Raw genomic sequence first — 18,892 nt, 5'->3', positions numbered from 1 at the left:
CGTCGTATAAGTAAAATATTCTTGAGTACGGCGTAAAACACCAATCAAATAAATAAATAAATAAATAAATAAAACGACATTGGCCATTGGACAGCTGGACAGGTGAAAGGACCTTTTTGGAGACAATTATCTCTATACTCTTATTTATGTTTAATTTGTATATAATCTCACACAAATAATTACAAGGGAACCACAGTAACTCGCATTTGTATGTGGCCAACATTCCGATGTAGACTAATGATCTCCATCCTATATGGTTTATTTATTTATTAGATTGGTGTTTTACGCCGTTCTCAAGAATATTTCACTTATATGACAGCAACCAGCTTTCTGGTGGGATCAAACAGGTAGGGTCCAAGACCATCCTCAGGTTCCTTTCAGACCTTCCCACGCCAGCATGAGGGACCTGAACTCACACTAATCGCATGGGCGAGAGGCTCAAGGGTGATTGTGCTGCACTAGCCCGCTGACTACAACGTCACGGAAGCCCCACGCCCTATAAGTAAATTCGGGTACGTCTTACCAGACCTACCTTGAATGACAATCAACTCTTTATGCAAGTGTTATATATGTACAGAATTTCCATTTGTATACATTCTTACCCACCACACGGGTTTTGGTTCCCATCTCAAAAGAAGGACAACCTTTTGAGCACTCGTAAAGTGCCTGCATGTCAGCACACTGATCGAGGGTTAAGTTGTGTGAAGAAATGCATAAACTAAACACGTTTATAATACCCGTGTTGGAAAAGTAAGCCTTTATGCACGCTACAGGCTTTTGTAATTTGGCCTACTTTTTCACAATAACATACTCCATGCATGCTAATGTCAGTAGAGAATGGTATAATAGTACAATATTCTCATTGTTTTCGATTTAACGCATGCAGACGTAAATGCATTTAATATAATCTATTGCTTAACATGCAGATGTAAATATGTGAAAGGCAACAGAATAAAGAATCAAACCAGTGCAAATGGACTCACGTAGCCGGTGAATTCTGCCCCGTTGTCAGTTTACAAGAGTTATGGATGTATTTAACTATTCATGTATATGGTTAAACAGAATTTATTCATTTCCTATCACTAATGCTTTAAGCACATATAGGGAAAACAGAATGCAATGATGACATTTGTTACTTATTGTGTCACTGATCTAGACGTTTGTAGAATCGTGACAAACTCATGCGAAAAAAAAATAATGAAGTGATAAAATGGTATTAACCAGATTTTGTAATTAGATGGCAAACTGTCTGAAATTGTACATTTATCTTAATTCCGAGCCCTGCCTTTTCATCCCGGGTATTAATTCGTAAGTGAAAACTACTTTAAGTCCATCTCCAAAAATAAGCTTAAAATAAATTTCTTGTGTATTTTAAATGTACTCCACATATAGGCGATATCAGTGTACGTATACAGATCTTTCTGACATATCCTCGTCGGAGAAACTAAACAGACCATATGATGGCTCTACTCCATGGATAAAGTATAGCGTCAACCTCAAATCTGGTGAACCCCAAGTGAATTTTAACAAAGGTATGTTTAACTAAATCTATAAAAGAGCTAAAATAATTTTATACACAGATTGCGGTGAAAATAGAGGTATATAACTATAAAGGTATATAACAATAAAATCAACTTCTACGGATAGAACGTCTGCTTCGTAGACTCTAGGCTCAATTTCGAATCATGCCATAACTAAAAAATAAACATTGGTTATATTGGCACAACCTTTCTTGGCGCTCGTCAAAAGAGGAATTGGCAAAATAGTTTAGTGCTCGGCCCGGTGTCGTGTCTGTTGCCTTGTATCCCAGTGAGGCAGCACTGAAAGTAGCCCCCATCGTGATATGACATCAATTAGGAATCAAAGCCCAAAACTAACAATCATAAAAAAAGAAGATACGTTATTTAGGTACCCCACCTTACCTGTTTTTTGTGGCAGCCACGGTGTGTGTTCACCCTTCTGTACACACGAATACGACCCGAGAGTATTCACACACATTTCATTCCTATTGCATTTGGTATTACTAAGCATGCACTCATCATAGTCTGGAAAGAATGGAAAGAACGCATACTTAGCACAGCGATAGCATGCGATATGCTGTCCCCACTGTTTCATTACTCTTACCGGAAAAATGTTGAACTAAAAAATCCCCCATTTTTCCTCATAAGCGCGTTGATGTTACTTGAGATGCATTTATATCACATATGCATGTAGTGAAATTTCAAAAAGAAATTCTTACCAATGCACACAGAAGCATTCTTTAGCTGGAATCCTATTGCGCATAGGCATACATGGCCGAAACTAGGAGATGACCTACAGGTTGTGTTCACTGGACAGACGTGTTGGGCTCCCGTGCAGTTCCCTACAACAACAACAGACATTTACGCATCACTTGAATATGCAATCGTTCAGAAGATGTATCACCTGGTCTTGGTCCATTCAGAATTTTATCCCTAAATTGTTAACATACTATACAAATTCAATAGGTGGTGTAATGCAGGCGTCTACGTAACTTGATTACAGATAGTATTTAACATCTCAAGTTTTCTGCATGTGGTCGTTGTCAAGAAACTATTATGTGTACAGACATGGCGATATTCCTTTTGGTTCCACCCAGATTTGCCATGAAAACAGTGGCCATGCTACACCGTTACAGTTTGACTTTATATTCATATATGATTGGGTTCAAGTCAAGCTCTAGCTGGCTTCCTCTCCGGCTGTACGAGGAAAGGTCTGCATCAACCTGCGGATGGCCGCGGGTTTCGTTTTCCTCCCACCATAATGCTAGCCGCTGTCGTAATATTCTTAAGTACAGCTTAAAACACCGATCAAATGAATAAATAATTAAATATTTTCATATTCGATGTTTGTACCCATCAGTTGTAAGCATTAGATAAAATCAGGCAAGCTTAGTGATATCCTAATGCATTCTGGATCTTTATTTTTAAATCATAAAATTTGTTTGCTAAAATGTAATGACGTGTGACACTCTTAATATTGTTGGTTTTTTTTTACACTTTATATGTCAAATTTATCTATTTTATTCAAATTGATACCTTGAAATACCGACAAAAGTTGTTATTTTTATATGCTATGTACACTGTATTTGTCGCAAGAAACACTTCTTTCGGAAGCGAAGAATTATTTTGTTGTTGTTTAGAGGACAATAAAATAATGGTTTTACCAAAAAAGGTAAATGCATCTCCTGGCCTCCTTCAGAATGGTCAATAAAAACGTGAAGACCCTCAGTATTTTGTACCATACCCCTCACTTGATGTATGTTGTACTTTATTTGAACATTCATACACACTCAATCATGGGACTTACCTAAGCACTTTATTTTAACATTCATACACACTCAATCATGGGACTTACCTAAGCACTTTATTTTAAGATGTATATTCGCTTAATCATTGAACATATGTCAGCTCTTTATTGAAATACACACACACACACACACACACACACACACACACACACACACACACACACACATATATATATATATATATATATATATATATATATATATATATATATATAGAACTTACTTAAACATAGAGATGAAGAAAAGGTTGGCACCCAGCCCAAAGGTGAACTCGCACACAGGCAGTTATCTTTTCTGCAGGCCATTTCATCGCATCGCTGTAATGTGCACACACCTAAAATATAAAATATGAAAGCTTCGCTATTGCTTTGGTCGTCGTTATCCGTTATCTTCATCATTACTGCTCTTGTCGCCATCGCCGTCAGGCGTGTCAGGGCTAGACTTGCCAGCAGTAACATATTATTATTAAGACCAAAATGACCTAAGACAACCAGAAAATGAATCCATTCGTCTGTTTCAGATTATATTTTCATTGGCCTTGGGAACAAAACACACGAGCCATTTAAGCTTAAAACATGGCCATAGATGGCGTAATGTTAATTGGTTTTGACGTCTGTTGTTATTGTTGTGCATGAATGTGGAATTTTGTATACCTGCCTCCACCCTACAATTAATGTGTCCTGGCCGAAATGTAGTTTTTGCTCCGTTGGGTTGCATTTTTTCTACTCATTGGGTGGTATTGTTTTATAGTACGTGCTTTAGACTTTTAATCTGGGTACGCATTTTTATGTTTTTTTAGAAAATGCAGGTGGTTGTTCACCAGACGAAAGTAGACGAAAGTATTGAAAAGTCCTGGTCGATCACTCACTGACTTTTTGAATTTGACTCCAATCTAATGTTTGTCTTTTTTGTGAAAAGTTTCATTGGTCAACCCCTATCAGAAATTTGACTGACGTTGTCTCATTGGTCTCATCTCATTGGTCAATCACTATCAGGACTGACTGACATTGTCTCATTGGTCTCATCTCATTGGTCAATCCCTATCAGGACTTTGACTGACGTTGGCTCATTGGTCTCATTTCATTGGTCAATCCCTACCAGGAATTTGACTGACGTTGTCTCAGGTGACGAAGACTATCAGGCCCAGAACTTTCGTTGTGATGTCTATGTAAGGAAAATTAATTGTGGACTGTGGCCAAGTGAAACCACGAGCCCTCTACTAAGGGAAGCTACAATGCTGGCCGACGTCGTATAAGTGACATGTTCAAAAGTACGGCGTAAGACACCAATAAAATAAATAAACAAATAGTAGTCTCAATATTAAGGCGTTTCATATATGATGATATAAAAATATGTTTATACATACTTTATACATACTCACTAAAGCAGTTTTAGTCAGCGACGAATATTGCGACAAAGCTTTTGTGTTCTCTTTGGTGATGTCATCTCCTGCCCCATCATCTTGTTCGCAGTAGCTTTAACTTGTTTAAGATTTTTGTACAAAATTCGCTTGTGCTGGTAGTGATGTAAAGCGAGCGTAGAGAGCGCCGCATGCGCAGTACGGAATAAGAAAAAATGGAAAAGCAGGTGGAAAGCACTTACCCAAGGCACCGACACAGAATCCGAGAAGAACCCAAGGTAGGAGAAGATACCAAGACGACATTGCTAAGTCACATGCAAACCCCAATCGCTGTCTGACCTACTCAGAGAAATATTCGAGACTTTGTGGAGGACGGGACAGCAGCCCACGTGTGCTAAAAGTCATAAAATTACATATTTATATTTTTAGTCACTTCCTCGTATATTTGTTATCTTGCATTAAAGATATATACATTTATTCAAAGACCTGACTTGTTCAGCGTTAGCCCTTAAACTTTAAAACTGGTTATTGAACAAAAAGCTAATGTGTCAGATTGTAGCCGACATTTATGATTAGTATTTGTGCTTTTCTTTTTTTGAAAAGAACTCGTATCACAAAGTACAGAACATATGTTGCAAACTCTTTTTATAAAGACTCAAAACCTGCATTTGATCTCGTTGCGTTGTGACAGCGTCAGTAAAGGAAAAGTTGCCCCTGTGCAAATCAGATATTTTTTTTTCATGGCGAAAAATTCAACTCTCCGGTCCAGGAGGTGATAAAAACCGATGTGTTTCCTCCAGCTAGCGAGGAATGACTCAGGAAATCTAAATAACCCATGAAATCCATAAGTCACGAAAGTATACAGTTTATTTTAACATAAACGAGTTCAGAGATTCTTTGCGATATGAACTAGGTTATCAAGAATACAATGTAAAACATAGCACGGTAGACGTATCCCACAGAGAAAGTGCATCTTTCGTATGGAAATATTGAATAGAAAATGTTGCTAAGCTTCATACAGAAGTAGAACTGGTCTTTATGATGTCATGAAATGCGTATTTCAAGAACAACAAGGTTATCGTCAACAACAACTATGGCAATCCAGGCCAAAAATTGACCGGTTGGCATCCCAGATGTATTTGCGTCCGCCTAGTAAACAGGATTCCCAGTTCAGAGCCCCATTAGGGCCAGAATTTAGACATATAATTTGGCAAACTTGGTACATCACTGTTCTCACTGCTCAGTATAGTGTGATCTATGTGTCAGTAAACTGTCACGTGGTCGAGTCTCATAGTAAATGACTTCGACATGGCGCTCCAGTGAAACAGTCCCTCTGCAGAGCGATGATGTGGGTTATGAGGCTATAGTCAGCAATTAATGTTTCTGAGTCGGATCAGATGTAATCCCTTGCTATATTTATATATTTTCTCTTGCTCCTTTGGACTGCCCTTTTTCGCCTTTTATCTGCTTGTTATGTGCTATCATTTTGTAGCAGATGCGTTAATGTTTCATTCGTGGCATAAAATTTGTTTCTTTTCAGAGAATGGTGGCGTATGTTTACAAGACAAAAGTAGCCCTGTTTCACCAGCCTCTGCGTAGGTGGGTTTGTATGTTCACAAGACAAAAGTAGCCCTGTTTCACAAGCCTCTGCGTAGGTGGGTTTGTATGTTCACAAGACAAAAGTAGCCCTGTTTCACCAGCCTCTGCGTAGGTGGGTTTGTATGTTCACAAGACAAAAGTAGCCCTGTTTCATAAGCCTCTGCGTAGGTGGGTTTGTATGTTCACAAGACAAAAGTAGCCCTGTTTCACCAGCCTTTGCGTAGGTGGGTTTGATCTATGTAAACTGTTTGTCAATTTAGTGAAAAATTTCATCAGGAATATTTAGCTGGCGTTGTTTCATGGGGCGAAGATTATCAGGCCCGGAGTTTTCATTACTAGGTGATTTAGGAACAGTGCTTAGAGGCCAAACATTAACATGTAGTTAAATGGAAAATCAATTGTGGACTGTGGCCAGACACAGCGGTTGGATCCACCGGCACATTTTAACTGATTTCATATGCAGCAGTTGACGGTTTCCCTCTTGTCTGAATTTACCCATTCACGTGGTGTAATACACATCCAGAGATATTGGACACCACTTCCTCCCGACTTCAACGATGACTGTCCAGGGATATTTCAGCCATACCGTGACGAGCTATACTACTCTAAGCTCATCTCCAGCAACAGTCCTTGGGTAAGCAATTATCCATATCCATGGGGGTCAAGTATTCATGGACCTTTATTGTATTCCCGCATACACCAGGATTCTGATAGCGGACTAAGCATCCCCTTAGGCCTGGTCACTTTGCATTGTTTTAATATTATTCTTTTAAATGTGACGACAAAACAGCATGTTGGGTAATTCTGACACCAGTGACGTCTAATAAATGGCAGTTTTCATCACTGCATTTTTGACCTAATTCTCCTTAAGCCACGGTGATAGGGGGCGTGTAATTTGCTACTATTTATGCATTTACAAGAACAATTAGAATACAACCCTGATTGAGGTAAACTGACAAGAGGCCGTATTTCACCGGCTTAGTTGTGACCGTTTACCAACAATCACACTGACGTTACTGCTCTGGTGTTACTCTCTATGCAGTACATCTTGTTTATAGGCTACTGTATTCCTGCATAAAAGCGGATTCTGGTGCTGGACTAAACATCCTCGAAACCTGGTCCCTTTGCACTGTTTTAATGTTATCGAATGTTACATGTGATGACAACATAGCACTTGGAGGTAATTCTAGACCAGGGACGTCTAATAAATTGCAACTAACATCACCGCATTTTAAAAATCTCATTTTGCTTCAGCCAGAGTGCTAGTGCGCTCGTCAATAACTACTATTTACTAACAGTTAGAATAAAAAACCCCAAACTCGGATTAAGTTACAAGAGGCCGTATTTCACCGGTGTAGTGTGACCATTTACTATCTAATGTTGTAGTTGATCTGGTTTTACTCCGTGAGGTGTAGGCTTTTAATTGTAATTTATCTCATTTTTGTGGCAACAGCTTACGCACATATTTCAGATCAAATTCAAGACTTAAACACTGCCATCCACAGGTTGCTGGAAGACCTAAGCAGTGTTTAAAACAGCTCTAAAGAATTTATATCAAACGGCCGCGGTCGGGTTTATGGATGAAGGAAACTGTGGAATAGCCGATGTCAATTTATTAATCAATGTCTTTCATCAGGTAGCTGATAATCTATTCATTTATCTGATTGGTGTTTTATGTCGTACTCAAGAATATTTAACTTTTACGACGGCAGCCAGCATTATGGTGGCAGAAAACCGTGTAAAGCCCTGTGGAAACCCACGACCATCCACAGGTAGATGGAAAAACTTCCCACATACGACCGGAGAGGAAGCTCGCAAGCTGGGCTTGAACTCACAGAGACCGCTTTGGTGAGAGGCTCCTGGGTCATTTCGACGCGCTGGTGTGCTAACCACCTCGGCCATTAAAAACACTAGCTGACAAAACTCTTGACTGAAAGCCTTGGACGAAACAACCATGCTGCATTCAGTTACGCGACCTCGAATAAGACGGATAGTATTGACTATTTACATATTTGTAACTGTAAACGCAAACAGTTGCGAAATACGAGTTAACACGAAACCCCTCAGCTTATACGTTACAACAAGCTCAGTGAGGTTTAGAAATGTAATTGGAGGTCTTCCAGTGTAGCATCAGATTTGTTTCACAACTTGACAGTTTTCAAACAAATTATAATGGTGCTTTATCAAGCGCTGGATTATAATTAAATAATCCAGCCTATATGAACAATTATACTACCCGCTGTCGAGTATGTAATGTACAGATACCGGATTACAAGTTAAGACGTCCCGCATTACATACGGTTTGTACACCGATGTTCCAAGGGATAAGGTGTTAAACCCCAAGCATTCACTCACGCACTCACTCACTCACTCACTCCAAAGGATATAGGTATTCTTTTTCTATCACACATAAGGGTAAGCTAAAAAGGTCGAGGATTTCGTTGGTATTAAATTATAGATACCTCTAAAGTTGTCAGAAAGAAAGTTGTCAAATACCAAACCCATACACATCTAATCCCTTTTTACTGACCTGGGTACATCAAAAGATTTAAAGATCTCTTATAAAATTACTGCTGGCAAGCAAAAAAAAAGAGATGGGAGGAAACCGGTCCTTGGCAGGTTGTTAACGACCTTTTTCCATGCACGTGTCTGCCATCTCTGCCATTGGCGTAAAAAATTGGCTGATGTTTAATGAAGAGCTCGAGTATTTTTCACTGATATGATGGCGGTGAACTTTACGTCTCAGGAAAACCACTTCGGTGCGTAACTCACAAACTTTCTCATCTGTGGCATAAAGACTTGCCGTTATATTACATCAGATATTATGTTGAATATGACACAGTATTTTGCGTGCGTGCTTGAATGAATGCTTGGGGTTTAACGTCGTACTCAACAATTTTTCAGTCATATGACGACGAAGGAATCCTTAGGGTGCATGTACGTGTAATGTGCCTCCTTGTTGCAGGACGGATTTCCACCGCTCTTTTATTTAGTGCTGCTTCACTGTCGAAGGCAAGTAAGTCGCCCCGCCCGAGCCATTGTACTGATACGAGTCAACCAGCCGTTGCACTATCCCCTTAAGGCTGAAGGGGATGATATGGCCTTAATGCTGAACACCAAGCGAGGAAGTTACAACTCCCTCTTTTAAAGTCTTAGGTGTGACTCGATCAAGGATTGATCCTGGATCTACCGGTCCCGAAGCGGACGCTCTTCCAACTGTGCTATCCGGGCCGATCCCCAAGAAGGAAGCTGAGGTGCTGATTTCACACTTTTCTATGTTACGCTACATCCTAAAATCCGTACTAAGAAATAAATACAAAGCGTTTTATGTATCCTTCAATGCTTTTGGGTGGACATAAATTCATTTCCATTCGGTAAAGCCGTGTTGACGGTACGTCTTACATGCTGTCTTGAGTGGCTTTAAAACATGTAACTGGAGAACATGGTTTCATTTCTATCACCGTTTGGCTATCTTATTCACACGCGTTTGGACTGTACAGGTGAGCTTGCATGTTTTCCTTATGAGGAGACTTGCGTTCACTCGGTTGACCATGTTTATTCATCCTTTGTCTCTCCTCGGCTTGTGGTAGGACCTGGGTGGCTGCCCCGGATGGATACCGCCCACGACCCCTTGCTTGGGGACTACCTTAAAGGGCAGGGCGTTTACCTATGGGCCATTTTGGGTTTTGGATTGACTAGTTGCGAGTGTGCCCTTGAGACAATTCATTGCCATTCGGTAAAGCCACGTTCACATGATGCGATCTCTCCTATCAACTCTTCGAATTCGACAAGTTGAAAGAAAACAGGGCCTATACATACGAGCAACGTTCAGATGATGTCATTTTTTCAAATGGGACGGCGGCCAGCATTATGTTGGAAGGAAACCGGGTAGAGCCCGGTGCGAACCCACGGCCATCCAAAAATCTTCCCACTTACGACCGGAGCGGAAGCCAACATGAGCTGGACTTGAACTCACAACGACCGCAACGGTGAGAGGCTCCTGAATCACTCAGTTTTTAGGATATCTGTATTATATTTAACGCAATAATCTGATGTAACAGCAGAGTACATTCAAGTATCACTTAGACAACAGACTTTCTGTTAAATTTAACATATTTTTTTAGTGTACTCAACAAAAATATAAACGCAAGAACCAAAAAATGCTGTGTTAAAATGACCCTGCATGAAACATGCCCCCAAAATTTATTTATTTGTCCACTGATTGATGTGTTTTCCAAAAATCAACTGGCCCTATTTCAAATTAATACTCAATGTAATTGTTGAGTTCACACGTTACTTAGTACTGAGAGAATAAAAACTTCTTCGTGCGTTTATAGTTTTGTTGAGTGTAAATCCACAACATGACCAATGACAAGAATACCGTAACAGGTCAATATAACTCATGTAATATACTTTCTAAACTGAAGTCACAGAAGGACTTTAATCGTGTTAAATACTAGAACATTTTGAAAGATATCTCAAATCTCATATAACCAGTATCAGGATTTCCATAGGTGTGTTCCACATGGTTCAAAGCTGGCTGGAACGCTACGATAACGCCGCATCTAGCTTACGTGTAATCTAGGCCCACGCGAACAAAATGACCAAAAGTAACAGCTCGAACCCGTTTTTATATTTGGTATCGACTGATTCCCTAAGTCATCTGAAGTGTATAAGGTCACAGTCAGCATTGGTAAGCCAAGAGTTAATGAAATCTAGACATTTAAGCTTCTGAATCCAGCAAGTCGAACCAACCTCGGCCATAAAGCTGAACTTCTCCTGGCACGGTGCATGAAAGCTTTGCATTTCTGTAATGGGGCCAAACTCCCATGTCATTTCAAACCCACGGTGTCTTACATATTCCAGTGTTATTGTACGACAACAGTATCACTCCAAGGCGAAATCAAGAAGCAACCTTGCCTTTTTGACTCAGATTGGATGCACTGTCACTCAGAAGCAGACTCAGAATTGTTTGACATTTCGCGCGCACATGACTCGAACATGACGCTACTTTATCCGTCAAGTCGGACACTTTCACCGCTTGTCGCTCAGCATTTATTCCTTGCCCGGCCTCCCCCAGTCGTCTTACATCCTCTTCTTGTCGTTTTTTTCTTTTGTGTTTCCTTTTGTGGTTATTCAGCGAGTAGGAATTTGTGAAAGTCTGACAGCAGATCTCGCAGAAAAAAGGTTTCTCACACGTGTGAATCCTGATGTGGTTTTTCAACTGAGAAGTCTGCGTGAAACTCTTGTTGCACACTTTGCATACGTGCGGTTTCTCGCCCGTGTGGATCCCTCTGTGTCTCTTCAGGGTTAACATCAGCTTGAAGCTCTTCCCACAAATGTCGCACGAGAAGCTCCTCTCTTCGGAATGGATCACCTTGTGGTGGTATAGGTTTGACGAGTATGAGAAGCCCTTTCCGCAGACCTCGCACGTATAGGGCTTCACGTCAAGGTGACTGTACCTGTGGTTCTTCAACTTGAAGGCTTCCGTGAAAGTTTTACCGCATATATCGCAGGTGTGGGGCCTTTCCCCTGTATGTATTCGCGTGTGCCTCCTCAACTTGCTCGGGTACTTAAAACCAATCCCGCAGATTTCGCACATTAAAGGATTTTCTTCTATGTGCCAGGCGTCTGGCGTGGATAAGACTACATGAGCTGTACTTGATCCAAACTTTGGCATTTCTGTTGTATGTATCTCAAAGTTTGTGACATCACTGTCAACCGTTTCTGGACAAGTACCTGCCCCACATTCTAGCATGTCTGCTTCGATAGGTTCTGTCTTCACATTTTGTGACAACTGGCCGTTGTTAGGAATAATATCCCTTTCTGAATTCGTCACAGGTTCTGTACTTGGCATCACAGCACCCACTTCAGAATCATACATAGTCTTTGTACCCACCGTGGTCATACATACTACTGATGATGGCTGCTGATGTGGTGTATATTTTTCTTCAGTTTTCCAGTCATTTTGTGGGAGAGTTCCATCAACTGACATACCCTGTGACGGAGTGTTATCTTGAAGGCTTTCTGCAGAGCGTAATTCATCCTCAGACTCATGGTCATCTTCTTGCTTGACGACATACCACACCTGAGGTTCATCTGTAGCATCGTCAGCTTCTACCTTTATGGACCAGACACCTGTTGTATTTGTCAGGGAAGCACCTTCTGTCTCCATCTCTTCCTCTGGTATCTTCTCATTTGCATATCACGGAACTCATCTGATAAAAAGGAACATACCAATCAGACACAAATAGATTTAGTTGCTTTGATAGAATGTGATACAGAAAAAGCTATTAACAAGTTAAGTTTATATCCAAAAGGAACAAGATTTAAATGCATTCTTACAAGAGAAAGTAGTAAAAATTTTACCCCATGTGTTTCAAGCCACTTTTGGCAGGTATGACAAAACACCATCCATGTTTCATTGTTATGCATGTCATATGGTACCCCTAGCTATATATGGGCTTATTTAGAATGGCGCTGCACCCTGCCCCTTTCTTGTGGGCACCGTCACCATGTGCCATTCTGATATCTAACTAGCAGGAGGCACATTAATGCAAAACTTCAGCCTAATACATAAAGCACTGAAATCATGAATTCTGATAATTTACAGTAATTAATATGCATACAGAGCATCAGCCATGGAACATCCCTCTTATGTCACTGTGCTTTACATGCTTGTAAAACATCAGGTCAATACATGGAGTACTTTCTGAGATACCCCCCTTAACATTTTGTTTAAAATTAATCATAATACAGCATACACTTACATGTAAGTCAGGAATTCAATAATTTACGGAATTTAATATCTACACACCCAATCAACGATACAATATTCCCCTCATGCTACTGTGCTCTACATGTGTGCAAACCCTGTGTTCAATACATCCAGTAATTTTTGAGATACCACCTATAACATATTGTTTAAAAAGTTATTCTAACACAATACACTAAGTCAGGAATTCAGTAATTTACGGTATTTAATATGTCAACACTGAATCAACGATACAATATTCCCCTTGTGCTACTGTGCTCTACATGTGTGCAAACCCTGTGTTCAATACATCCAGTAATTTTTGAGATACCACCTATAGCATATTGTTTAAAAAGTTATTCTAACACAATACACTAAGTCAGGAATTCAATAATTTACGGAATTTAATGTCTACACACCCAATCGATGATACAATATTCCCCTCATGCTACTGTGCTCTACATGTGTGCAAACCCTGTGTTCAATACATCCAGTAATTTTTGAGATACCACCTATAACATATTGTTTAAAAAGTTATTCTAACACAATACACTAAGTCAGGATATTCAGTAATTTACGGTATTTAATATGTCAACACTGAATCAACGATACAATATTCCCCTTGTGCTACTGTGCTCTACATGTGTGCAAACCATGTGTTCAATACATCCAGTAATTTTTGAGATACCACCTATAGCATATTGTTTAAAAAGTTATTCTAACAGACAATATGCTTAAGTCAGGAATTCAGTAATTTACAATATTTAATATCTACACACCCAATCAACGATACAATATTCCCCTCGTTCTACTGTGCTCTACATGTGTGCAAACCCTGTGTTCAATAAATGCAGTACTTTTTGAGATACCACCCCTAACATTTTGTTTAAAAAGTTATTCTAACACAATACACTAAGTCAGGAATTCAGTAATGTATGGTATTTAATATGTACACACTGAGTCAACAATACAATATTCCCCTTGTGCTACTGTGCTCTACATATATGCAAACTCTGATCTGAATACTTGCAGCACTTTTTAAGATACCATCACTAACATTGTGTTTTTAACATTACTTTCCCTGTTAATAGTTGCCGACACTCAGTGTACGACATAAGCTACACCTGTACTTTGAACAGGTGAGCAAAAAATCGTGTACCATAAGAAATACTTCGCCATCAAACACATATGTTAGAGGTGGTATCTCAAAAAGTACTGCATGTAATGAACAGAGGCTTTGCACACATGTGTATACCACACTATAGTACATACAAGGGACCATTCATTGTCATTGCACATCAGGTTTAAACTTTGTGGTAATGCACAAAAGGCTGTGTTACAACACTAGCTACCCTGTCACTTAGCAGTATTGTATGGCTGCTGCATGGTCTATAGTGTGGCTTTAACAGAAGAATTGCAAATGCGTTGTATTCTGCTGCAGTTCATCAGATCTGGAACAATGAGGTCCCAGGTTCAAATCCAGCTGTTGCTACTTCTGATGTGACTTTAAAGTCAGGAGATTTGTCAGGTATTGGTGTGTTAAGACTGAGAATGGATAAACCTGACTACTGTTGTATATGTGAAAAGTTCTTGAGTATTTCTTTTAGCCAGTAACCTATATTTAGCTGTGTGTAAAATCAGCTACCAAAACTGCCTTTAGTCACTGACACATAACAACACAAGTTCTACGCATGGATATGTTGGATGTCTATATTCTTGCAAAGAGCATGACGTTTAAATACTGTTCTAATTCATGATGTTAAACTGCATAAGCTTGGTTTTGACAAAAAGAATGCATTGCCTCGGGTGAGGTCATAAGTTTTCCAAAAGCGATGGTGTGCTCGATATTGGGCGGAGTTTAATATGTTTTGACGGAAGGCGACCAGTTACCTAAACTGATATTAACTTTATTCTAAACCGTGTCACTAAACTCTGTCATATCTGACATTGTTCACACATTTTAGTACAATATAACCTTCAAAAAATGAATTTTATGTCATCTCTGGTAGTATATGATGCCAGCAACCTGCGGATGGTCATGGGTTTCCCCTGGGTTCTGCCCGCTATTCGCCCATCCTAATGCTGGCCGCCATCGTATAAGTGAAATATATGTGTAAAACACCAATCAAATAAATAATATATAAATAAATAAAGAACATTAAACATTGTCTAGGAAAATAGTTTGATCTATTTTTTTTATAAAACTTTTCCACCTTGTAAAATGCATTTAAAACTTTGGATTTTACTATGGCCTTTTCTGACCATATTGGGACTAGTGATATCACTGTAGCACTTGAGACTAAGATTGTTTTATTTCATGATTCAAAATGTACATGTATGTTCATTTAGAGAGCTATGAATGCATTTAACAAATGGACCTTCAAATGAACTATTTCAAGCCAAAATATTGCTGTGACGTCAATGATACTCTCTGGGTCCCAACAGGCCACAATAGAATCCTATATTTTAAATGCATCTCAGTTGGCTCGAAAAATTCTAAAAAAAAATAAATCAAACAATTTTCCTGGACAGTGTTTAACGGTCTTTCATCTGACAAACACTTTATTTTAATGTTTTTTTTTTTGCCTCTAAGTTGGTTGCATGTTTGTGTAAGTTCTGCATGGTGATGCTTGTTCCCACACAGGAAGTCCTGCTAACAGCATAGCAGTTCACAACCTATAAGTACATGTACATGTGAGATGGGCAAGTCTAGCACATACACATTGTAAAAACACACGAACTTCGCACTCAAATAATTTGTTCTCGTTAAAGTGTATGAAAAAGTTTTTTGGTCGAAAAGCACACATGTCAATAGTTCATTGAGATCACATGAACAATTTACCATTTGTAAACTGCTATGCTATTCCACCAAATATATGTGCACATGTCACTGAAACTAGCTTCAAATACACTGTGTTGCTGTGGCCATACAGTTCTAATTTTTGGTTCATTAGGCCTACTTGTACATCTTTCTGTTGTAAACAAATAACTGGCATAAACCTTTTTACAACTTTATATCTTATGACCATGTTTATCCATAATGGTCAATGCAGAACTAATCCAACTGAAACATCAAGTTGAGAGAAGGCGCTCCTCTAACAAGGGGAGGTAACTTATTACCTTTAGGAATTTGAGAATGTCAGGGCTGTCAAGATGTACAGGAGTTAAAAAAAAAAAAAAAAAAAAAAAAAAAAAAAAAAGCACAGTAGCATTTACATCCTCCTGACACCGTATTTTTTCACACCTAAACGATCCCTTTTGCCATGTTATCATGGATCGTTGCCCCGAAAATTGCACAATACATTGTAAAACATTTGAACAATATTATATTGTTACCCGTTGTTGTTGGAACCGAAAAAGTAAACGGACGGCTGAACACGATTTCTCCAGCCTCTGCTATAAGCTTACCTTATCTCCCAACACACTGGTTTCCAGCATGTACTTTTCGTCGCTAGGTTTATGCCTAATGAATCAATTTAACCGTATACCGTGAATATTTCTTGCTGGAATGCAGTACATGTAGCTTTGCGTCCATGAGAAAAAACCTAGTCTTGAGACCGGAAGTCATCCCCGGCAACCTTTGAGGTATCTGAGGCGCGATGTCTTGTGGGAGTAGTTAAAACTTAAACCTGCGTGATTAACCCAAAACCGGGACGGCCTAATAACCCAAATGAAAACACGAAATACAAGAAAACCCGGAATAGCCGTACCCAAATATCTGCAAAAATAACGATTACCAGTAAACCACTGCTCGTATCGTACCAGCCTAAACTATGTTTGTGTTATTAATTATCGATTTTAGTGCTTTAATCCTGCCAGGGACGGAGTCGACTGTGGTGAAATGCGATTACGATCATCAAGCTGGCTTCGGCAAGGGAGATAACTGGTGCGTGGGGCATGTATGTCTCATATATACAACATACCCAGCCATGTGGGCTATGTACCTTTTTAAAAACCGTGATGTGTTTAAAATAAATGCCCAGTATGCTAATGTCCAAGACTTCATAAGTCTCAAGATCCAAAACATCTGCTGTATAGAAATGCAACTAAAAGCGGGATTTTACTGTTGCTATCAATGGGAATTTTCTTTGCAATATGTATAAATGATGTAAATAAAAAATGACAAAAAAAAAACAAAAAAACAAACAAACTATAAAGTATATTAAGTAAATTTCATCAACTGTTTTTAGAAACTTTAGATAATTTTTTTAAAGTCTTTAATAAATTAAGTAAATTGCTATAAATGTTTTTCCAATATATTTATTGCACCGTTAATGTGCATAAGCTATTACAATTTATGACATTCACAGCTACTTCACCTCGTACACTTCACCACATAAAAGATGGCTTATTGTCATTTTAAACATGTACAAATACTATTACATAGCAATTATATATAACAATACCGGCAACAAACTATGATGATTTTCTGGCATTTACAATCGTTGTTCCCTTGGTGGTACCATGTTACTTCCTGGTTTACCCTTACTGGGACTATTCTATATGTACATAATAGTCCCAGATCTGTAGGCCTACTCAACCCACTGTAAGGAGTTTTGCGTGACAAATCTTGAATATCATCTCACCAATGCAGTTGTTGTGAGCTAAATTTATTTGACCCAGGAGCCTCTCACCAATGCGGTTGATGTGAATTCAAGTCCAGCTCGTACTGGCGTCCTCTCCGGTCATAAGTGGGAAGGTCTGTCAGCAACCTACAGATGGTCGTGGGTTTCCCCTGGACTGTGCTCTGTTTCCTTCCATCATCATACTGCCCTCCATCGTATAAGTGAAATATTCTTACGTACGTCATAAAACACCAATCGAATAAAGAAATAAATCAATCCACGCATGTAGATTTCTTGTCTACGTGGATGAATATACAAATTATGGGTTTCAGCATTTATAATAAATATTAAATTCATAATTTTTTATGTTTTGATTAGATGACTGTTTTCTTCACGAGTTAACCAATGCCACTGAGAAATCTACATAATTACCACTAAGTATGGAAGTCTCTACTGCTCACAAACATCACGTCCTGAAAACAGAGGTCGATTCTGCAAAGCCATCTAACTTAGGGCAAAATTTAAAATGCGATCATAAACCTTATTTTTCGGCTAATTCTAGTTCACTCTATATCCGTTCTGGACTGTAGGAATTCCCCCCCCACCGGACTTATTCCCCCCCCCCTCCCCGACGTATTCCCCTCTGGACATTTTCTCCTCTCTATGTGTGAATAGAATCTTCTGTGGTCCGTCCTCCATTATCCACAGTCAAGAGTGGATCTTAATCATTAAAACATTTACAAATTGGAATGTTTTTGCAAAAACTTGCAGCAGTTTTTTCCATGTGTGGCGTTCAATTCAATTAAATCAACACTTTGTAAGACAATCAGTCGATACAACGTAGTTCTTATATGGGAAAAAGACAGCAGACAAAACAAACGAAAAGCTTATTCATGATAAATAGATGTTTAATTATTTGGAACAACAAGCGGAGAACAAGTATGGTTTCCCCACCGAGACTGTCAGAAAGTTCACTGCTAGGTTAAAATATTATGTACAGATGTACTAGGTCAGAATCTTATGTACAGATGTACCAGGTCAGAATCTTATGTACAGATGTACTAGATCAGAATCTTATGTACAGATGTACTAGATCAGAATCTTATGTACAGATGTACTGAATCAGAATCTTATGTACAGATGTACTGAATCAGAATCTTATGTACAGATATACTAGGTCAGAATCTTCTGTACAGATGTACTAGGTCAGAATCTTATGTACAGATGTACTAGGTCAGAATCTTATGTACAGATGTACTGAATCAGAATCTTATGGACAGATGTAC

General features: G+C 39.0%; 1 protein-coding gene across 1 annotated transcript; it reads right to left on the bottom strand.

Annotated features, from left to right (window-relative positions):
* Positions 1 to 10,519: 10,519 nt before the first annotated feature.
* LOC135462915 (putative zinc finger protein 66) lies at positions 10,520 to 16,586 on the bottom strand. The gene is made up of 2 exons (XM_064740223.1): positions 16,450 to 16,586; positions 10,520 to 12,505 (listed from the first exon to the last, which is right to left on the bottom strand). Exon 2 carries the CDS (start codon positions 12,460 to 12,462, stop codon positions 11,191 to 11,193), a length of 1,272 nt encoding a protein of 423 aa, XP_064596293.1. The 5' UTR covers positions 12,463 to 12,505; positions 16,450 to 16,586; the 3' UTR covers positions 10,520 to 11,190.
* Positions 16,587 to 18,892: the final 2,306 nt, after the last annotated feature.

This window comes from Liolophura sinensis, chromosome 2, assembly GCF_032854445.1.
Source record: "Liolophura sinensis isolate JHLJ2023 chromosome 2, CUHK_Ljap_v2, whole genome shotgun sequence".
NCBI classification, from domain to species: Eukaryota; Metazoa; Mollusca; class Polyplacophora; order Chitonida; family Chitonidae; genus Liolophura; species Liolophura sinensis.
Note: the sequence above shows the minus strand (reverse complement) of the source record. Positions and strands in the feature narration are given on the sequence as shown.

Bases quoted from the DNA above. Each gene is read 5' to 3' on its own strand.
- LOC135462915 (XM_064740223.1), bottom strand. From the start codon at position 12,462: ATGGAGACAGAAGGTGCTTCCCTGACAAATACAACAGGTGTCTGGTCC.